The sequence below is a fragment of the Leopardus geoffroyi genome, chromosome B1, assembly GCF_018350155.1.
Source record: "Leopardus geoffroyi isolate Oge1 chromosome B1, O.geoffroyi_Oge1_pat1.0, whole genome shotgun sequence".
Taxonomy (NCBI): Eukaryota; Metazoa; Chordata; class Mammalia; order Carnivora; family Felidae; genus Leopardus; species Leopardus geoffroyi.
The window spans coordinates 117,036,243-117,059,775 of NC_059327.1; the positions used below are offsets into that span (position 1 = coordinate 117,036,243).

Consider the following 23,533-nt stretch of genomic DNA (forward strand, 5'->3'; position numbering starts at 1 on the left):
GATAGTTAAAGGTCCTAGTTGTTCACTTGCTGTGAGATTTTTATTTCTAGAAACTGAAGAAGTAAAGTGACTCAAGTGAGACATTTACTGATCATATCTTGCCACTAGTATAAGGTAGGAAAAGCAGATATTCACACCCCGGATAACACCATTATTTCTCCATACATATTTAGACGATGTTGCTTTTAATACATGAATTTATTTACATGGATACAACTTCGAACTTCAAGGTTTCTCCAAATTGATGTCTAACACTGAACTAAACTGCAAATAGTGGAAAAATACTCAACTGGAACTACACGTCACATATTATCTTTAAGAGTTACCTGACTTCTCATTTATTATTATTATTTTTATTTTCAGCACCTAGAGCTATGCTCGGTATGGTATAAGCACTACATAAATGCTTGTGATTTTGCGACTTGAATATAGGCTTTCCATGATATGAAAAATGGGTAAAGAACTGCAATGACTTAATGACCAATAGAGGGCAGTAACGTTAATTTTTAAAAATTATTTGGCTCCTGTTTTAAACCCACTTTCAATCCCAGCTCTCCCCTGGAAAGACATTTTCCAGAGACCAGTAATTCCCCTATCCATGGGTTCATTTCTCGGGGTTTCTGTTACTACGGAAAAACCGTGATCCGAAAGCAGATGGTCCTCCTTCCGATGACTGACCTAAGCAGGTCCATAGTAGCCTAACACTATTTCTCAAGGCCTATGTCATTCACCTAACTTCATCGCATCATCATGAAGGCATGTTATCATCTCTCATTATCACAAGAAGAAGGGTGAGTATAGTACAACAAGATATTTTGAGAGACAGACCATATAACTTTTATTGCAGTATATTGTTATATTTGTTCAATTTTAGTTATTGTTGTTATATTCTTACCATGCCTAATTTATAAATTAAACTTTATCATAGGTATAGGTATGAATGTATACAAAAAAACATAGTATATATAGGGTTTGGTACTATCCAAGTTTTCAGAAATCCAGTGTGGGGTGGGGGTGGGGGGGTCTTGGAACGTATCTCCCATGGATAAGATGGGGGATTACTCTAGTCTCATGATTTCATTTTAATTTAGCTACCAACCTCTTGTACCACATTAAGACCCCCATATTTGTCCTCCCGCAATAGAGTACCTAATGGGGGAATATGCTAGAGGCTCAGACTGCTGGGTATGCTTTGATTAAGATACCACAACTCTCTCTGGCTAATTCTTTGACAATGGGTAATCCTTAGAAATGAAACACCACAGGAGAACCACTAGGTAAGATGTGGAGTAGGGCAGAAATGTCGGCTTTAGCTTCATGTGGTAGAACACTGCATACAAAATAAGATGCCAATTCCATTTAGGAGAATCAACCCAAACACATATCCATATTTATGCATATAAATAAAATCAGAAAAAATGCAAGCTGTGGTTAATACATGGTCTAGCAAAGAGTTAGTACATGGAATAGCAAGTGTTTTTATCTTATTTGTACTTCCTTATATTTTTTAGATTTTTATGGTGAATAATTTCCTCCAGATTAAAAAAAAAAAATGTATATTAGGTAGCACCAAAACTTTAAGGATAAAGAAGGAAGGCATAATTAACTCCTGAAACTAACTTGAACAGGGTCTGACTGAACCTGGTCTAGTGGATCTGGGGAAAAGTGAGAGCCATCAGAGAACCATGGAACATTCCACTAACTTTATTATTCCACATGCTGCAGTGGTCACGGTGCCCCATGCTGTCTCATGGTGGGGGGTGGGCAGGGAGGTAACAACAGCTTTAAGAAGGGCCTTTTCTTCCACATTTCATTTTTTGATATTGCATTTTTCTATCTCTACAGAGCCCTGAATCTTCTCCCATGTTATTTTTAGTCATGCTCACAGGGGGGAGAAAAGAGTCAATCAGGGTTTCTGGCGTGTCAGCTTTTCATAAAGAGAACACAAAGTGGAGCTCCCAGCAAGCCTCATCAAATATAGGATTCATGTGAGAACTTTCATCTACATCCAGTTAAAATGTTCCCTGCTAGGCATGGAAATCATCATTTGAAAGGCCTTACTTTAAGGACTGGATACAGTGGCTCAAATGTTGCTTCAGCTCTTCTTCCTTTTCATAGGATTCCAGTACACTGTGCGCCTCATCATGGTGGTAGCAGTAGATTTTATAAATATCTTCCAGGGGCCCTTTAATCTGCAAGAATACTTCTCCTGAAAAATGTAAAACAAAGGCAAAATGACATCAAGTCAACCAAACTGACATTCCACATATTTACTATTTGACGACGGTGACTAGTGTTAAGAAGTTGGATAGGTCCCACTTCATCCCCAGGTTTCTCAGAAGGGGTGGAAGACGTTCCTTTCCTTTTTCCTTTCCTTTCCTTTCCTTTCCTTTCCTTTCCTTTCCTTTCCTTTCCTTTCCTTCCCTTTCCCTTTCCCTTTCTCTTCCCCTTCCCCTTCCTCTCCTTCCCCTTCCTTTCCTTCTCCTTTCCTTTCCTTTCCTTTCCTTTCCTTCCCTTTCCCTTCCCCTTCCCCTTCCCCTTCCTTTCCTTCCCCTTCCTTTCCTTTCCTTTCTTTTCCTTTCCTTTCCTTTCCTTTCTTTTCCTTTCCTTTCCCCCTTATTCTCCCCTCCCTCCTTTTTTCTTCCCTTCCTTCCTCTCGTTTATAAAATGCAGGATAAAGAGCTTAATGGAGATAGGCAGCAAAAGAAGGTTGGTTTTCTCAAAGGTGACTTTATGCATTTGACTGACGTGGAGGATCCCAGTTAAGGAAAACACTTTAGAATCAGTCTGTATGGGTTTGAATCAGGCTGTGTTACAGACTTGGACAGGTAACGATTTGGACAAGTTACTTTGGCTCTCTGAATCTGATTCCTCCCAGAATCAGATTATTATTTTTATTATTATAGGCACAATAATAGACCCAATTTTATACGCTCATTATAAAAATTAAAGAGGTAGTGTGTAGAGTACAGTTCATACATAGTAAATGCTCAAAATGGAGCAATTATTGCTAATTTTTTAGAGGTAAGGAAAGTGAAATTTCAGGTTCAATGTAAATTATTTTCTTTTACTATTTATTCAGCTAACATTTCCCTTGGTATCTGAAAGACAAGCAATAGAGTTTAGGGATATAAAATATTTCCTTATATGTGAGAGTAGAAGAATTGGCCATTATTCCTGTTAAAACTCAGTTGGATGCTACTATAAACCAGAGTTTTATCACTGTATCTTCATATAACAACTTGGGCTAATTGTGTCCAAGCATTTAAAGCATCCTTTTTGATATTATGATAAAATTGGGTCTGTAACTGATGGCTCAAGCAGATATTGAATAGTTGGATTTAATGACCCACTCCATCACTTGAAAATATATATTAAGTATCCACTACATAATCCAGCACTGTGTTAAGATGATTTGGGAGACAGAAGAAATATGTGATAGCATCTGCTCTCAAAGATACTGCAAATGTGGTCTTGACAATGATTTGGGATTGAACTGATTGAGAGTTACATGGACCTACCAATCTGCAGCTATTACAGTAACAACAGTAAGTCATTCTTCCTATGGAAATAGCATGCCCTTTGTATTTTCAGCATGCTTTGCGCATATTAACTGCTTAATTCCCTATATGTGTAAGGAAATAAGAGGTTATTTATCCCTATTAAACAAGGATGGACAAATCTGAGTTTGAAACACATGTATGATTTTCCAAAGTCCGGTGGAGGCAAAGTCAGGATTAGAGGCTATCTTCGCCTCAGTTTTTCCTCAGATGTCAGCCCCCAACACATTAGAGCTTTGCTGGACACTACACAAAGTGGTGTGGTTGGAAAGAACACTGAACTCAGAATCAGAAATCATTGTTGTTTAGGGTTTGGGTGGTAACTGAGTATCTCAGTTCTCATCACCCCTGAGGATGAATTTGAGAATTAAATGGAACATAGATGTAAAAAAAAAAACCCAAACATCTGGAACTAACTAGTTGCTCAATAAATATCACTTGTCTCTTAATGCTATTCTACTATCTCTAGAATTAAAACACTAGTACTTTTAAAGTATCACATTCTGTTCTAATTTATATCCAGCCAGTAAATGACTTTCCTTCCCTTTCCATTAGATCAGATTTCAGACTGTGTGTGTGTGCGCGTGTGCACATATGCGTGTGCAGGTGTGTGGGTGTGTGTCTTGTTTGTTTTTTAGTAGCGCTGTTTCTGGACTTGTATGGAAACTCAGTGTCTGTGAGCATCTTTGGAACCGAAGGGATGAGGGATTTTTATTTTGTTCCTGGGATTTTACTGAATTCATCCTTCCACCAGTGTAATTTTGGCAGATTTGGTCTTCAAGACAGCAACACAAACAGTAAGAAATAGAGTAGTTCCAAGAAGAGAAAATAAAATAGTATAGTAACTAAATGTAGGCTTGGGAACGACAGTAACAGTGCAGGGTAGAGCAAGGACTTTGGCTGCCGAAAGGAATCATGACCCAGAAGTGGGAGCGAGTGACAGGCCCGGGTGAAACTCAGCAGCAAGTCCAGAAAGGATCTGGATACAGACAGCCCAACCCAAGATAGGATTACAAATATGTGTTCACTACAAAGCAGTTTAGAGTAAAGACAAAGAAAGGAAGAGGTAAGGACAACCTCATAAATCTGCAATAGGATCAAGTCAGAAAGTCAAAAAACAAGGGACAAAGACATTTATTTTACACACAATGAAACCATTAATTGTAAAGTCTCGTGCACGTGCACGCCCACACTCACATATATTTTTAACAGAAGTGGTGTAGTTTGAAAGAATTTATAGCTCTCTCCTTACTAGCAGAGTCAAATTTTTTACTCTTTTCCAAGTAAAATTCTGTTGGGGATCTAAGAACAATTATTAAAGTTAAAAGATATTTAAGCACTCTAATTGAAAGTCATTTATTCACCCAAAGGCCAAGTACAACACTGGCGGGCAGAATATTTGATTCCCCTTCCAGCCTTACCAATGTATTCTGCTTCATAATAATGCAGATAAAGCGATGTGTCTTGCAGCAAAAAAGTGATTCTGTTTCCACGGTAACATAACTCTGGGCTGCGTTTCTTTAGTGGTGAAGGACAGCTGCTCTGTCTAATGGATGTGGGTTTGAAGGGATGATTAGGAGTGGAGGGAGGACTGAGCCAAGACCAGTGAAGGTAATTTCACTTCAGGCTGCCTGTCACAAAAGCACCAGAACACTATAAAATAAATATAACTTTCGTGTGCTTTTTAAAAAGATTCTAAAACCCAAGAATTTCTGCATTGGCTTTCCCCAAAAGCAATCTCCATGCAGAGGAGAAAAAGTTATCTCCTCTACAAACAACTCCCCAAAATATGGACCATATTTTATGTCCTGGTATCATTTTTCCAGTGTTGCAAATTGTTGCCTTCACTAATGTAAATATATTCATGCTTCTTGGTCCACCTCATCTTTACGTCCAGACCCTCATGTCCATCCCCAAGATATACCATACCATACAATTTGGCCTCTCTATTATTCTGACCCCACTCCAAGATGAATTTCCCCTGCAGGGCAGTAAACCAAGGTAAAGACAGTGACACTCAAGAGATCTCCTTGTCCAAGGCTTTGGCTTAGGAAAATAGCATAAAAGGGAATGAAGTAGTTACTCCATCCTGGTTTTACAATTTAATGAGTGACTATTTCACACCACGCACTTTGGTAGGTACTGCAGGTATAGAGAACCAAGGCTTCCCTCAAGAAACTTATAAAGGCCAGTGAAAGCAAACTCCCATTTGCCAGACTTTGTATAAAACACAGGGGGACACCTATTCTGCTCTTGAGCAATTTCCATAACAGCCTGCCCCTGAAATAGGAGCTCTGAATGAATACAAAGCATAGAGACACGCTGAGGGAGTAAGGTCTGTTCACAAGCTGCAAGTGGTTCTCACATGGCTGGACAGTGCCATAGAACTTAGGCAAAGTTCCAGAAGAGGCTGTATTTTTAGGCAGGGGCTAAATCATGAAAGACTGTGTGTGTCATGAAGCAGCTGGAACTTTAGTCTGCAGGTGATGGAGAAGCACAGATGGTTGATATTAAGTGGCAGACTAACATCATTAGATTATATTCTAGAAAGATTACTCTGGTAATTAGTCATATGAAAGATGGAATTTGAGGGAGGAGTTAGTGAGACTGGAAAAGAGAATCCAATTAAAAGGCTTCCATAGAAATACAACAAATAAATAATGAGGGCTAACACAGGAAGTTAGAGCCCTAAGAAAGAGTGCTCTAAAATCAACTGTGTGTTTTCAAATCCTGGTTTTACCATTTACCCCTGTGACATTTGGGAGAGTTACTTGACTTCTCTGTTCTTTAATTTCCTGATCTATAATATGGACAAATAATAGTAATAGTAGGGTTGTTTGAAGATTAAATGAATTTAAAACATGTAATATATCAGTAGTTGGGATGTGCAAATGTCCAATAGATGTTAGCTATAACCACTAAAGCAAAACAGGGAGGATGGAGAAGAGGGCAAGAGACATTGACGTATGTGAGAGATGAAGAGGTTAATTCCAAGCATATCTCAGGATTCTAGTTTCAGTAAGCATGTGGATGGACAATGATAATAAGATATGGAGTTTATGTGGAAAGATGGAAAGATGTTGAGTTTAATTTTAGATATACTGAATTTGAGTCATCCAAAATATATTTAAGTAGAGAAGTCCCTTATGGAATTTGATATATGAATCTGAGATTGAAGAAAAAAAGTTCTGCCTATGACCCAGCAATTTCACTACTAGGTATTTATCCAAGGGATACAGGTATGCTGTTTCGAAGGGGCACATGCACCCCAATGTTTATAGCAGCACTATTAACCATAGCCAAAGTATCGAAGGAGCCCAAATGTCCATCGATGGATGAATGGATAAAGAAGATGTGGGGTATATATATATATATATATATATATATATATATACACACACACACAATGGAGCATTACTCGGCAATCAAAAAGAATGAAATCTTGCCATTTGCTACTATGTGGTTGGAACTAGATGGTATTATGCTAAGCGAAATTAGTCAGAGAAAGACAAATATCGATGACTTCACTCATATGAGGACTTTAAGATACAAAACAGATGAAAATAAGGGAAGGGAAACAAAAATAATATAAAAACAGGGAGGGGGACAAAACATAAGAGACTCTTAAATGTGGAGAACAAACAGGGTTACTGGAGGGGTTGTGGGAGGGGGGATGGGCTAAATGGGTAAGGGGCATTAAGGAATCTACTCCTGAAATCATTGTTGCACTATACGCTAACTAACTTGGATGTAAATTTAAAAAAAAAAAAATTAAGAAAATGGTAAAAAAAAAAAAAAAAAAGTGTTCTGAAAAAGAGGTGTAAGAATGTAAAGCTCGGGAAACAGAAGCCATAACTTTGCTATGACCATGCAAGGAAGTCTACAGAGTGAGAGGAGGGCTTCAGGACCAAATGCTGGGGCACACTAACATTGAGGGAGCCCAGAGGGAAAAGAGTCTGCAGAAGAGCTTGAGGAGTCTGGAGAAGAAAGGAAAATTCTGATTGGTGTCAGCCAGGCCAAGGATAAAATAGAAATACGGCAGAGAGATTGCATAAGTTTGTGGATGACAGAGCTGCCATTGTCCCCCAGTATGAGTACTCGCCGTGAAGCAATAACATTTTTGGCTACAGCAGAATAAAAACTACATTTCCTAGCCTCCCTTGCAATAGGGGTGGCCATGTAACGAAATCTGCAAAAAGTTGTCCTGTGACAATATCCAGGAACTTCAAGAGGCAGATAGCTCATTATTAACCCCTTCTTCACCATATTTTCCTTTGTTCTGCTACCTGGAACTTGAACATTACCTTGTACATGAAGATATGGGTAAGGAAGAAGCTTGTATCCCAGAGGACTTTGCAGAGCAGAGATGCTGTATAGATATAAAATATGTGCCTTGAGACTATTACACCAAAGAGAAATGGATATCTCTTAATTAAGCTGGTAATGTTTTGTTTTGTTTGCTGTTTCTACCAGCTGACCTTAATTCTAATCAACACACTGTTTCTTCTTCTTTCATAAGAAAATATTTTGGGAGGAATCATGACAGTTGAAGGGACCCTCTTTACTGCCCATAAAATATAACTCAAAAATTCTATGAAAATATTACTTAAATTGTTACTTATGAAGAGTTTAATGGACTGGATGTTTATTTCCCCCTAAAATCCATATGTTGAAGCTTTAACCCTCAGTGTGATGGTTTTGGAGGTGGGACTTTTGGGAGATACCCGGGTTAAGGTTAGATAGTGGGTGTGGAGCTCACATGATGGGATTAGTGCCTTGTGAGAAGAGGAAGAGACATCAGAGCTTTCTCTATCCACCATGTGAGGATATAGTGAGGAGATAGCTGTTTGCAAAGTAGGAAGGGGGCTCTCACTAGGAATCAGACACCTTGACCTGGACTTCTCACCCTCCAGAACAGTGAGAAATAAATATCTATTTTTAAACCAACAAGTCTAGGGTTATTTGTTACGGCGGCCTGAGATGACCAAGACACAGAGATTAAAGTACAGAGTTACTGGGGTGCCTGAGTGGCTCAGTTAGTTGAGCATCTGACTCTTGATTTCAGCTTGGTCATGATCTCACAGTTTGTGAGATCGAGCCCTACGTCTACTCCCATGTCTAGTTCTGCGTCGGGATCTGTGCTGACAGAGTGGAGCTTGCTTGGAATTCTCTCTCCCTCTCTCTGCTCTCTCCATCTGCCCACACCTCTCCTTTATCTAAATAAATAAATAAATAAATAAATAAATTAATTAATTAATGAAAAACCTTAAAAAAAAGTACAGGGGTGGCTCAGTTGGTTGAGCGTTGGACTCTTGATCTTGGCTCAAGGCATGATCTTATGGTTCGTGAGTTTGGTTGGTAAGTTTGAGCTCATTCATCAGGCTCCACTATCAGTATATTCTCTCTTCCTCTCTCTTTGCTCCTCCCCTGCTCACACTTGCATATGCGCTCTCTCTCTCTTTCTAAAAATAAATAAATATACTTTTTAAAAGTACAAAGTTACTCCTATTAGCAAGAAAAAAATATGTAATAAGTTCAACTCTAAAAACCAACTACATACAGTGATGTTAAAAGAGAATTTTAGTTAAAATCTTAAGCATAAATTATGGTCTAAGATATATCCCAAAAGAAATTTCTGCAGTTCTAAGTAAAACTGGTTTGTCAAGGCAGAGTATACACAACACAGAGAAGGGAGTGAGAAGGCTTTGAGGACAAAGGGTAGATATGACCTACTCCCTAGAAAGAATGCCTAAGAACTGGGTGAGATAATATGAGCCTCTGGCTGTCACTCCCCTGAGGGACACACAGCTAAGTAAACCTGCCACCCCCAAATGAAAGAGCTTTGCTTGCAGCTTTTACCCAGGAGATGCAATGAGAGCTCCCCAGTCTGCTTAGCCTCCTTGGAGGAGAGCCCAGCTGTTGGGACTGAACAAGGCAGTAGATTAGCCAGCCAAAATGCCAGATCATGTATATGTTTCCTTCCTTTCCTTCCTAGTCCCCTTCTGTTCTCCAGAAGGGGGTAAAGTGAGGAGGGGAGATGAGAAGAAAGAGATTGTAAGAGTATATGCTGCTTACAGAAACCATCACCTTTGGCCTTGAGTCTCACTTAGTTCCTACCTAGCCTGGAAATAAAACTGACAACTAAGCATACCCTAGTGACCCTGGTTAGGGTTATGAAGTTTAAACCAAATACAGGTGCCAGGTGGTGCATGCAACCATGGGATTAAAGCAATCAAATCCCTTGAGTATCAATTTTAAGAAGACATTTGTGAAAAAATCATTTTCATAGAAAAGAAGGCAATGGAAAATTTTTGTGAATTCTTTTTTTTTTTTTCATGAATTCTTAAGATAAAATGAAACTTCAAAGTTGTTTCATGTCTGTGGCAGTGGCTTTGGGTAATAATTCGACATTCCTTGGTGCTCATATTTCTCTTCTGGTATCAGGAATATTTTGGTAAAAAATTTTCAGAAGCTCTGGAGTAAGATAAGTTCAGAAAAATGAATTTGGCAATTAGATTTGACAATTCTGAGCTCTCTGGTGACATGGTAACAGCAATTTCAGAGGCATCATTCAAGGCAGGATGGAGAGGTGAGGAAGTGGGACCAGTAAGGCTAGCTAAACTGTGAAGAGAAAAAAGAGAAAGGAGGGGAGCCACAATGGGGTTGTGGGGTCCTGTTCCATGGCCATTGTCGCGTCTAGTGCTGGGAGGACAGTGATCATTGTGAAGGGGTCTATCAAAGGAGAAGCAATTTACAGCTGAGGCAGCATCCACCCAACATACCTGGCAGTTGGAAGTTCCTAGATGCAGGGCAAGACAAACAGGAGCATTAGCGGGCATGGAGATGGACTGTGTATAATACATAATAGGACTTGTATAAGGAAGAATTAGGATCTCCTTCTGGCTGTGTCCAGAGTTAGTGACGGCATTTGGGACAAATCAGGCTCTTGCAGTGAGGTGGTTGGATGCTTCTTAGGTATTTCTCCAATGCTAACATTCAAGAATATTGCTGTTTATTTTGATGATAACTCACGGTCTCTTCCTGAACCTTTTTGACTTCCTGGATACTTTAACTCTAGGTGGGCATTTTTATAAAAAGTGGCACATTAAGAAAACACTAGCTCTCTGAGACTTGAAAGTGAAAACATTTCTACTGGCTGGATGAGGAAGAGATACATTAACTTTTCCCCCCTCAAGGTGGATAGCACCGATGACTCTGTTCTTCGACTAATCCACGACTCTCCATTTCTCTCACCTTAGTAAATACCTCTCTTGAATGCTAGCCTCTGCTACAGCTAGCTGCACTATACTACCCACCAGCCCCTGAAGATGCCACAGTACAAACCACAGGCAGACTTGGTAACAACAGCAACAACGATCACTTCTGTGGGCCAGCCACGGTACCGAACACTTCTCATTCTCTCCATCATTTATTTCATTCACTCAGTGCTACTGAGGACACTGTTCTAGGTGCTGGTGAAGGAACAGTAACAAAACAGGTAAGAATTCCTCCCCTCATGGAGCTTACATTCTAATGGGAGTATTCCTCATGTCTTGTACCCGTACGCCATGAAGGACTTGCTGTTCCCATTTGAAATACGAACAAATGAAGGTGGCATCTATTGCTAATTGCTTATCCATTCTTCCTTGTTCTAAACAAACAATATTTATTTAAAAAAAATTTTTTTTAACGTTTATTTATTTTTGAGACAGAGAGAGACAGAGCATGAACGGGGTAGGGGCAGAGAGAGAGGGAGACACAGAATCGGAAGCAGGCTCCAGGCTCTGAGCCATCAGCCCAGAGCCCGATGCGGGCTCGAACTCACGGACCGCAAGATCGTGACCTGAGCTGAAGTCGGACGCTTAACCGACTGAGCCACCCAGGCGCCCTGAAACAAACAATATTTAGACCAGCAACGCACCCAATGAAAAATACTGACCTTTCTCCGATCTCTGGTAGTTAGGGGTGGCTAAGCATGTGTGTGAGTATGTATTTACGTGTGCATGTATACGTGTAAGAAATGAAATGTGTGTGTGTGAAATGAAATCATGACATATAGGCTGAAGTCCCTGGGAAGGCTTGGAAACAAGCCTTGGGAGGAGGTGGTTTTGCTTTGATTGCCTGCAGGAAGGAATACTTGGCAGTGGAGGAGCCATCGTGAGTCCAGGAGGCCAAACACCACACAAGGACTATGAAGGAAAACGCTGCAAGGAGCCAGCATGTAGTCACCCCAGTTTTGGACTACTGAATTATGGATTTCTTGTTATGGGAGGAGAACGGCCCCTTTTCAGTTAAGTTCTTTGGTGAGGTCTCTATTCCAGGTAGGCAAGTGCAATCCTAACTGACCCCAGTGTCTTGGCCCCAGCCATAGGTCTAGTGGTGACAGAGTCAGCATGAAAGCACAGACTTGTCTCCCCCCAAATGCCATGTTCTCTCTGGGCTACCGTGTACCTATAAGGCTTTTGCCTCTGCAAACGCCTTCTCATGTTCACCCCCTGCCTATTGGGAAAGTGTTCAGGGGCTCATAGAACTCTGGACTTGGCACTGTATTTCTATGTGTATTCTGCACAATATTTGGTTTTTCCACGCTCCATTCAGATCTGAATGCACAGCTAAGCCACGGACCTTCGTGAGCCGGCTCCCCAGTGCAGGTTCCTAGAACTTAACATTCTCTTCAGAGAACAGAACTGTAGAGCTTGTTACTAAGCCACTATGGCTTTATTTTTCTTACAAGAAATAAGTCCTTGTAGCCCTAGGAAGCCAGCTTGACCACACTCAGGAGATTGGAAGCCCAACCCCACATCGTATCCTGCTGACGGCTTCCTGCTGATTTTTCCTTTCATGTATGGATTTGCTTATTCTTGACCTCCTCCCCACCCCCAAAAAACCGTTTTTCTGACAGGCACACTGTCTGATAGCTTTTCTGTTACTGCTGACATTTAGAATAAAATGCCCTGATCTGTCAGCTGCTGCATCTGGGGCTTGCCCCTACTGGCCTCACATTCAGTATGTGGGTCTGGGATGTTCCCGGGCTGTCCCAGCTGGCCAGAATTAACTAAGTTGAGCCTACCTGTGTCCTGAGTACCACACACACACACACACACACACACACTGTAGAAGAATTATTCAGGTGAGCCACTTTGTGGCATTTCCCATATGGCAACATGACATGAATTATCAGTGACTAATGTTCTTCTCACAAAATCACTGCTAAAGGCACAGATTCCTGCTTCAGGGACATACAAGAGACACTGCTTTAGGAGAACAAAGTACTGCCGTAGAACAACAGTGCATCACCCACTACACCTTCAAAGAACAGAAAGCTCTAAATTGTCTTTCTCTCAAAGGAGAAACTCACCCTCAGGAAAAAGCATATGAGAAAGTGCAATTCCTTTACCACAAGCTTCTTTCAGCTCCGGTTCTCGCTAGAGTGTGCCCGAGGTAAGCACAGAAGATAGACTCAAACATATTCAAAACTCAGTCTTTCTTTTAATTCTTTGAAACATTACAGCATTGTTGCAAATGTATATAAGAGGAAGCAAACTCGGTTTTGGTTATCTATCTATGTAACAACCACCTCGACACTTAGAACCTTAAAACAGCGACTGTTTTGATTTTCTCTTACAATTCTGTGGGTTGGCTGGAATCAGGCATGTGGTTCTTCTGCCCGCCCCCCCTCCCGATGCCTGCTGGGGCTGCAGTCATCCCAGGGCTTAATTGACTGGTTGGTCCAAGATGGTTCATTCACAACTCTGGTGCCTTGGCAGGGACAGATGGAAGGCTGGCACCAGCCAGGATCTGGGACAGCTGAGCCACTTTCTCACCCTATATAGTCTCAGGTCTAATCTCTTTCCATATGACCTCTCCATGTGGTATTTCCAGCAGGGTAACTGGACCTCTTAAATGGCAGGTTCCTCACAAAAGAAGAAACTTCCAGGCTTCCTTAAGTCTTAGGCTCAGTAACTGACACAGTGTCACTTCCATTTCATTGTATGAGTTAGTGAGTCTCAGGGCCAGTCCAGAGTCAATATGGGACTAGACTGCATAGCAGCGTGAGAGGCATGGTCTATTGAGAGCCATCTGGGAAAGTGACTACTGCATTGATATTCACTCTATGGAATGTGGAAATGACACTTGATATGTTAAATCATGCTTTGTGGAAGAAAACGTGTTGCCTTATTAGCTCTGTGAATCATCAAGATGCATAGACATTGGGAGCATCTAGAAGCTACACATATCCAGTGAATCTAAGTGTTTCAAAAACATGATCAGGACCTCTAGGGGGGGAAATCACATTTTATTCAATGGTTACACACACAAGAAATAAAGCTCGGTAAATAGATGGGTAAATTTAATATTCTCAGTATAGCAAGTTAGTAATATCATGTATTGGATATTTATTAAGAATAGGCACTGGGCCATCATTATTTATACATGATTTTACTTAATCTTTACAAATACTCTATGGGGCGAGTATTATTACCTCAAATTTCCGCATGAGAAACTAAAGTTCCATGAGATTTTGTAACTTGCCTAAGATTGAACATGTAGTAATTGGATGAGTCAAGATGTATACCTAAGTTGACCTGATATTGAAACCCTTGCGTTTTTAAACTCTATCATTTTACTTGTTTTGTCTTTGCTCACTGTTTTCTTAAATTGTTACAGAATAATCGTCCTTTTAAGTGGAAACAAGAGCCACATCTCATATTCCCATCTCTAAAGATTTAGAACCCATTTCCTACTTAGACAGCCTGCTGAAGTCAAGATTTTAAAATCCAGTTTTTATCTTGGCATGATAGTCCAGACCATTTCCCAGAGCTCTCATATCTACAAACATATGCCTCTGTGCTTAAACTTGAACTTCATCCAAACCCCAAGGTTATTAGTGAGTAAAATCCTCCTTCTGGTTTTATCTAGGTATCTGGAAAGTTTCCCTTTGGCACTAGAGCCGTGAATCACAACTTCTCATTCGTGCCATCTAAGGACAGAGAAATGGAATACCTGTGCTTGCATTTTGTGGTAACGTGATTTTGGAAACGTCTCACCAAAAATCAGGTTATCCTGGTGAAAGATTTAGTAGTAGAAATTGCTGTTGGTGGCATGGGGTAGAAATTGCCAGTGAACTCTGTATTGATTCGGCTACTATGTATGGGTCATGGAGGGCCTCCTTGCCACTATGCTCCAGACACATTAGGTTGTTGTCCTTTACGAGAATTTCCTATACTCTCCTGCCTTGGGGCCTCTATGCCATTTGTCATTTAGAAAGTCATTTCCTTCAATCTCCACCTTTCTAAATCCTTCAAGTCCAAGCTCAAAATCCACTTTCCAGATCAAGCTTTTTTTCATCTAAGTTGAATTAATCTCTATGAATGTGTATTAGCTATTGCTGCAGGAAAAAAAAATCACCCCAAAACTTAAAGGTTTAAAACAACACTATTTGCTCACAATTCTCTGCATTGACAATTTGAGTGAGGCTCAGCTGGGATGGCTTGTCTCCAGGTGTCGTTGATGGGGTTACTCACGTGTTTGCAATCTGTAACCAGGGACCAGCTGGCTGAGGAGGCTGCACTCACATGTCCAAGGCCTTGACTGTGTTGATTGAAATGTTGGGTAGTTTGAGCCTGCTCTATCCCTGAGCGGAAAGTGGATGTCACAAGGCTGTTGTAGAACATCACTTTGCCACATTTTATTGGTCAAAGCAAACCATAATGCTAACCCAGATGTAAAGGGTACAGAAACTAAAATATGAATCCAACTCTTTCTTTTTCAAATATGGCCTTACTGTTTTATTTTTTTAATTTATTTTTCTATAATCTTCCTCGAAGTTGCGATTTATGATTGGTAAATGAAATTGTGTGAGGCGAACATGATAACCACTACACTATGGAAACGGTAAATGAAATTGTGAACACGTTCAGTTGAGCTTTCTCTCTAAACCATAGTATTTTTAGTTTCTAATTAACTAATTTTATACTTAACAGAAAATTGCAAAAATAGTACAGGTAGTTTCCAGGTGTCCCTCACTCAGGTTCCCCAGGGTTAACATCTTGGATAACCACAGTACAATTGTCAGAAAAGGAAATGAACTCCGAGTGCTTTGGTACTGTTAACTAAACACCATATTTGAACGTCAACACTACATTCTTTTTACTGTTCTAGAATCTATCCAGGCTTTCACTTGCATTTATTTGTTACTCCTCCTTAGTCTGCTGCAGTCTTAAATTACAGCAGTTCCTCCGTCTCACCTTATCTTTAATTAATTTGACATTTTAGAAGAATATCAATCCATTATTTTGTCAAGTGTCCCTTACGTGAGTTTGCTAATGTCTAGTGTTTTCTCGTGATCAAACACAATTGCACATATTTGGGGCAAAAGTGCTACAGGTATGATGTTGTGTCCCCCTCAGTGCATTGTACTAAAGGTTTATGATGTGAATGCATGTTATTTCCTGGCATCGTTGACCTTGATCATTTGGGTTAGGTGGTCTTTGCCTGGTTTCTCACTGTAAAATTACCATCTTTCCCTGTAAGGTTAATAGTCACTTAGGAGAAACTTTGAAACTATGGAAAGTATATTTCTCCTCAAACTTTCAGGCACTAAATCAAACACTGATCAGTGGATTCTGTCTGCAACAATGACGGTACTGTTTGGCTAATGGGGGTTTTCGATTTTCCTCTTTCCTTCTATATCATTGAAATCTACTATAAAAAAGACCTTTCCTTTCTCCTCACTTATTTATATTAGTATGAACTCAATATTTATTTTATTCTATGGGTTAAAATCCAATACTACCATTATATATGTTGCTACTCAAAAACGTAGGCCATATTTTTTTTTAAGTGGGAAAATACTCTTCTATAAGTGCAGAGGCACTTAATAAGCTTAAAGAAAATTCCGCTAAATGGAAAATATTAAAATTATGATTACATATCTCTTTATATTGAAATATATAAATATTTGGGCTGAAATATTTCCAAAAGTACTGACTTTTAGCCTCCATTTGGATTCTTTTCTTTATTTTTGCAAAATAAGCTCACCAAAAAGGTGTTTCTATTTATGATTTTTGAATATTTTTCCAAATATCGATCTTGTAAAATCTGGTGCAGGATATAACTTTATCCTATTTAATAGGAATTCCATCAACACTTCTTTCCATAAGTCAAGTTTTCTAAAATAGAATTATAGAGTTTTAAAATGAAATCTTTTACATAATAGAAACTCTCATTTTTAAAGCTAATTCCTTGTTTCAGTAAGGATAAATTTCAATGTCTTCCCATTTGCAATTTTGTGCTTAATAATTATAATTTTACAGATTAAAAAGCTGATGTTACTTCCCCCCCCTTTCTTTGTTGAATATTTTAACTAAAGACTCCTAACTAATTTTGAACAGAATGTCTATTTCTAAAAGTTGATCAGTGACACTAGAAGCAAATAAAGTGTTAGTCATGCATAAGATTGTTTTTTAAAGACATCAACTTTATCCTCCAAATATTACATGTATGTAGCTTACTCTAACTTTGTATATTTAAACTACTTGTGAATTTTGACTACAGTCACCATGTCAATTTACAGAATATCACAGCTTTTGTACATAATCACCATGATCAATCTCAAGTAAATTTCTGCTCCATATTTTTCTTACTTTGGTAAAAACATTATTTTACTGAGTTGCTGTGCTACTCGCAAATATGTATTCATATTATCACTTGCATTCACTAGTTTACTTTTAAAAATAACACTAACATTTACAATAAGTTCAGAAAATTCCCCTTTGACACAATAAACTTCCAAAAGCTTTTCTTCAGTTCTGTGAATTGGTTAAACATTTTTAAATCATTATTGGAATTAATTAATTTTTTTTTATTTAACTCATCTGCTCACACTGTTATAAAAGTGTCATAATTTAACGGTTTGTAAACTCTTTTGCTATTGGTGTCAACTCATTAATAGCCATTGCTTTACATTCTCACAGGCCCGAGGAAACTCAGAACTAAAACTGAGAGAAATTAACTTAGGAGAACTGTTCTTTGACCTAATGAAGCCCTGCTGCATGAAGTGCTATGGAAACACATCTTCCGCAGCCGCAAGGGCTAAACCACACGCACCTGGGCTCAAAAGTATAGGTAAGATTTCAACAAGTGGGAAGGAGGTCAAGAAGAAGTTTCCAAGTGAAGTAGCGGCATGAACAGAAGCACGGTCAGGAAATGCCAAATGCCAAGGTGTCACAATAATGGGCACAAGGGTGCCTGGGTGGCTCAGTTGGTTAAATGTCTGACTTCAGCTGAGGTCATGATCTCGCTGTTTGTGAGTTCGAGCCCCACGTCTGTACTGACAGCTCAGAGCCTGGAGCCTGCTTCAGATTCTGTGTCTGCCTCTCTCTCTGCCCCTCCCCTACTCATGGTCTGTCTCTGTCTCTCTCAAAAATAAATAAACATTAAAAAAATTAAAAAAAAAATAGGCCCAATCTTCTTAAAACAATAACTAACGTTTGATGTAGGTGTTGCTGTTCCTTCAGCAGATTTCTGTCTTCTGATTGTCTTATGGTCAGCAATAGCATTTAGGACCCCGTGGTGGATGGCAAGTATCCTGTGTGTTATGGGTTCGTCATCAACTTTCTTGAGAAACAGAAGATCAATACTGAATTTTTATAAAAAATGCATAGATTAAACGCTTGCTTCTGAAAGGGTTTATTGCAAAATAAAATAAACATAACCAGATAATTAAAAAGTTATGGATTCATATCATAAGATAAATTGCCAGACTATTGTAGCAACAGTATCTGGATACTGTCTGTGGCAGGACTGCTAAGCCTCTACTTCCCACACATTTTTCACTTACAAATAATCTTTAATTCCCTATATGTTTCACTAAAACCCACTGACTATTATCCTGGTGGCTTCATGGCTCTTACAGGTCATGGCATGGGCCACCCATCATGGGCCACCCATCACAGGCCATGACAGACTAGGTGCTCTACCCAGTGGCAGCAGGATCTGTAGAATCAGATACATCTCCCGCTACCACCAGAAAATGTTACTAGCTGCTCGTGTCCAAATGCCATCTTTTTATCAGCCAACATTGTGCATGTTGCACTTCATAAGGTTGGGAAAGGGGAGATGAGCTGTCTTTCGGAGTTTAGCATGTGTTATGGTGAGAACTATGTCAAGTGCACCTGCCTCTTATATTCTATTAGGAGAGACTGGTTAGAAATTGAAGTACAATGAAGAGGTCTTACCAACTCTCTTGTAGTGCAGCTATTAATAATGATCCTCTTTAAAAAGGAGAAAATCCAGGACAAATGCTCAACTGGACTGGCTGCTAGAAGAGAAGGCTAAAACCAGAATGTTCTAGGTAAATCAGGATACTTCTTTTTTTGTTTTTAATTTTTTTTTTCAACGTTTATTTATTTTTGGGACAGAGAGAGACAGAGCATGAACGGGGGAGGGGCAGAGAGAGAGGGAGACACAGAATCGGAAGCAGGCTCCAGGCTCTGAGCCATCAGCCCAGAGCCCGACGCGGGGCTCGAACTCACGGACCGCGAGATCATGACCTGGCTGAAGTCGGACGCTCAACCGACTGCGCCACCCAGGCGCCCCAGGATACTTCTCTTCTTAAACCTGGAATTGTCTTTGACTCCAGCACATGCAACCAACCCCTAAGTCTTGTTTATGTTTTATCTGACATTTCTCTTGAATTTGACCCCTAGTTTTTATTCTCACTGTATCCACTTTAGCCTAGATAATTGTTACCACACAACTGTGTTATTTATAACAACCTATTTACAGATCTACGACCCATTTTCTCCTTCTATCCATTCTCTTCAACTTACCGTAGTTTTCTTTCTCCAGAAACTTGTGTGTCTCATCACACCCTTGCTGAAAAAATCTTTTAATGGCTCCTCAGTACCTGCAGAGTAAATTCCAAATTTGATTTGAAGTATAGTCTGCCCCTATTCTACACTGACAGATTCATTTCTTACTCCTTCCTTCCATGAATCCTTCACTCCCGCTTGGCTTGATCTCTCACCATTTCCTAAAAATGCTTGGCATTTGGCATTTGCTGTCCATGCTTTTGTTCATGCTGTTGCTTCTACTTAGTCTTCGGGACCTGGACCTCACTTGTTGAAATCTGACCTGTAAGTCCAAGTAACATCTTCAAGAATCCTTTTGTGACTCCCCATCTAGAAATACTTTTTATCCCCTGAAGTTCTGCAATAGTGTAGAAAATAGTCTGAGTGTGTATTATACAAACACCTTCAATTCAAAGAGCTTTTCAGTGGCAAACTCTTGAAGGACAGAGATGATCTCTTTCATCTTTTGATACCCAACAATGCCACACAGTACCTTTGAACATGCTGCTACTTACTAAATATTCACTGAGTGAGATAGTAAATGAATGGCCAATGAGTCCACACTGAGGTAATAATGAATAGAGTCCTTTCTTTAGAAAATATATTTACAACTTGATGGAAACTGTTCGTCAGTTTGGTCTGCCATAACAAAATACCACAGACTGGGGGGAGGAAGGGCTTAAACAACAGACATTTATTTCTCACAGTTCTGAAGGCTGAGAAGTCCAAGACCAAGGTGCCAGCAGATTCAGTTCCTAGTGGAGACCTCCTTCCTGGGTTGCAGACAGCTCCCTTCTTGTGTCCTCATGTGGTGAAGAGGGAGAGAGAGGACTCTGGTCTCTCTCTCTTTCCTTATAAGGGTACTAATCCCACCATGGGGGGACCCATGATTCATCTAAACCTAAATTACCTCCCAAAGGCCTCACCTCCAAATACCGTTACATTGAGGGTTAAGGCTTCGGCATATGAATTTTGGGGAACACAAACATTCAGTGCATAACAGGGACATTCAGTCACAAGTAATGATTAAACATAAACCTGTCAGTAGGAGAATCTTTTTGAGTGAGCTGACCTTTTGGTCTGTAAAACACTACAAATAGGTTGATTCACCTTTACATAGTCTCAGCCCTGCTTATTAAACTTTGAGTCTTCCGTAAATACTAAACAAGATCAATTTCATTTTTTATAACTCTGATTTCCATTAACAAAGACATTATGAATAAAGATATAAGGTGCGAGTGTGTGCTTGTGTCTCTGTATATATCTCAAAGAAAGGATGTACATCACACTGATAACAGTGGTTACTTACAGGGAAGATAGTGGCATTGGAGGGGTGTATTATTCTTGTACTCCTGATATGTTTCAATAATTCTGTAGTGAACATACATTGCATGTTATGTGTAAAATAGAAAAAAAAAAAAAAATTTAAAGAAGTCTTAGCCTCCATGGCACTATGTGCATGATCTCTCAGAAGTGTGACCTGCCTTCAAAAAGTTCACAACACAGTATTTCCTTTGAAACTCCCAAGAAATGAGGGGAATAAAAATTTGGCTCAATGCTTTTTCTTTTTTTTTTTCTTTTTTTTTTTTAATTTTTTTTTTTCAACGTTTATTTATTTTTGGGACAGAGAGAGACAGAGCATGAACGGGGGAGGGGCAGAGAGAGAGGGAGACACAGAATCGGAAACAGGCTCCAGGCTCTGAGCCATCAGCCCAGAGCCTGATGCGGGGCTCGAACTCACGGACCGCGAGATCATGACCTGGCTGAAGTCGGACGCTTAACCGACTGCGCCACCCAGGCGCCCCACGGCTCAATGCTTTTTCAATCACAAATCTTACCAGAGTAAGAAAATAATCTATGACTGAAAGGAAAAATCTATTTGGCAAGTAAAGAATATAGAGAAAAAAGAGAAAAGCATGGGAAAGTAGAACTCGTGTGTTTTATATATTATAAAATCCCTTTACGCAAAAAAATTTACAATCCCAAAGTCCATGGATTCATAGGCCTAAGATCTGAAAAACACTGTGACTAAAATCATTAAAGCTATTAAAGTATTTAAATATTTAATTCTTTAAGGATCAAGTAAATGTTAGCCATAAAACAAAATGAGAGAACATCTGGAAGGCAAAGAGGTTGAAAGATTGAAAATTAAAAAGCAAATGGTGTGCTTAGTGCTACTGTGGGACCTCGGCAAATGGATATAAACCCATTTGAAGATAAATACAGAGTTTGTGTAATTACAATGAGCCTGAAGATGGGTTTAGCATTTATACATCTCCCGGGAAGCTTAGTGAGTCAGAAACATAAAACCAAAGCAAAGGGAGGTTATTAAAATATTATTTCCTGTTGTATTGTAGAACTCAAGAAGAGAATAAACATACCGATTACTTGCATGGCCGGTTCCACGTCTGTTGTGGCCTCTTCCAACAATGACAGCAGCTTGGCTGATATCTGATGCACGGATTCAATGTTGCTAAACAAGCTATCCACGTCCAGCCGATCAATCTGAAGAAACACAAACACTGAGCACCAGCTGATGGAGAGAGACGCACTGTATTTAGGACATTTTCTCCTGCTAAACAGTAAGCATTTTCTGTGTCAGCCCATGCTGCTTCCATCAACCGTTGCTGTAAACATTCTTATTTGGGATTTCTAGAGTAAATGTGCAGTTTTTCATGCAAAAAAAAAAAAAAAAAAAAAAAAAGGATGGTGCATCTGTTACCTTTTTCTTTATTTTGACCAAGTTTTAATGAGTTGGATGTACATGTGCATATTCCTATAAGAGCCAGAGTATGAAGAAGGCGTAAGCCACCTAATCAGTATTTTTATTAACTGCCATCTATGAGGGTATTGTACCAGTGTGTATGAATTTAGAACACTTTAATGCTTATACAGCAGAAGTCAGACCTCACTCTAGGCAAGTAACTATTTTCAAAGCTGTTCTAAAACCACAGATGTTCTAAAAGCGATGACAAGTAGATGTACTGAATTGCTTCCTGCTTTTTTTCTTAAAAGAAATGTGAATGGAAATTTCACCAAACATGTTCTACTAATTAAAGTTTCATCATATTTTGTAACTTCATGCACCCCCTCAAAAACCAGTATAATCATTCCTAGATCTTAGAGCCGGTGCTTATAATATTTTATTTATTCATTCATCTCTCCTTCATTAAGTATTTCCTGAGGGTCTTCTATGTCTCAAGAATTATAATGAAACCAAACTCTGTCAGAGGCATTGGGTGATTAGTAGAGGGATGACCAATCATCCTAAGCTATCTAAGTAGAATTTGGTGAGATATGTGCCCTGATATTGCTGGATCTTACTCTAAATCTTTCTCTTGAGTTTAAGTCTGATCTCCTTTCATAATCAGATAGCATCTAATTGGCTCATGAGCAGATTGATATAGGCTTCACTGGGCTACCACTGGGAATAGGAGTAGGAGTAGGAGTACGTGAGGTCATAGGTGGGCAATCAAGTCATCAATCACCAAGTAAGTCATGGAAGAGCTTCAAAGGTAGAAAGCAGAGCTGCTGGTTCACAACCAGGTCAGCAAATTAGGGATGAGAGACACAAGGAGTTCACCTAAGGATCAAAAAAGGAGGCCAAGAAACTTAGGGAAGTTGGGACAAAGGGTATAGGGTTAGAGGCCGATGTGGAGGAATTCTGTAGATGAAAAGTCAACACTGCAGCTGTTTTCTCACACTCTCAGCATTGGTTTCTCTAGATGTGCTAGGTCTATGGCGAAGGGAGAGGAGGAGGGAGACAATCTGCTCATCTTTTTATCTCATCCATTTTCGACGTTGACTCATCTGTTATTCCCCATACCAGACAGATATTATTTTGATACAGATACTCTGTTATTAAACATGGAAGCATTGCTTCACATTCCACCTTGTTTAAAATTTGGTGACTACGTCAGTTATTTCTTATGCAATATCATCTAGCTGTCCGCATTCCTCCAAACCATTATGGGAAATTCCTCACCTTCTTATCATCAGTCTTGTCTTCAAGAAAACTCCCAGCCTTATGTGTTATCAAATTCCATGTGATTCTATGTAGTGGGTTTATTTCAATATTTTAATTATTATTTGATTTTATTTTTAAAATTTTAAATTTAA

General features: G+C 39.5%; 1 protein-coding gene and 2 long non-coding RNA genes across 3 annotated transcripts in view; 2 read left to right on the plus strand and 1 right to left on the minus strand.

The window, feature by feature from the left end:
- Positions 1–11,289, plus strand: part of LOC123594523 — a 33,578-nt gene extending 22,289 nt beyond the window's left edge. Inside the window, exon 4 of the long non-coding RNA XR_006710766.1 lies at positions 10,820–11,289. This is a non-coding gene — a long non-coding RNA (uncharacterized LOC123594523). The remainder of the gene's footprint in view (positions 1–10,819) is intronic.
- Positions 1–23,533, minus strand: part of ARHGEF38 (Rho guanine nucleotide exchange factor 38) — a 130,603-nt gene that overhangs the window by 44,767 nt on the left and 62,303 nt on the right. The window contains exons 3-4 of the mRNA XM_045471190.1: positions 21,796–21,919; positions 2,062–2,209 (exon numbers count right to left, since the gene is read on the minus strand). Coding sequence (XP_045327146.1) covers positions 2,062–2,209; positions 21,796–21,919 — 272 coding nt within the window. The remainder of the gene's footprint in view (positions 1–2,061; positions 2,210–21,795; positions 21,920–23,533) is intronic.
- LOC123594528 overlaps positions 13,265–23,533 on the plus strand; it is a 28,299-nt gene continuing 18,030 nt past the window's right edge. Inside the window, exons 1-2 of the long non-coding RNA XR_006710768.1 lie at positions 13,265–14,618; positions 21,772–21,996. This is a non-coding gene — a long non-coding RNA (uncharacterized LOC123594528). The remainder of the gene's footprint in view (positions 14,619–21,771; positions 21,997–23,533) is intronic.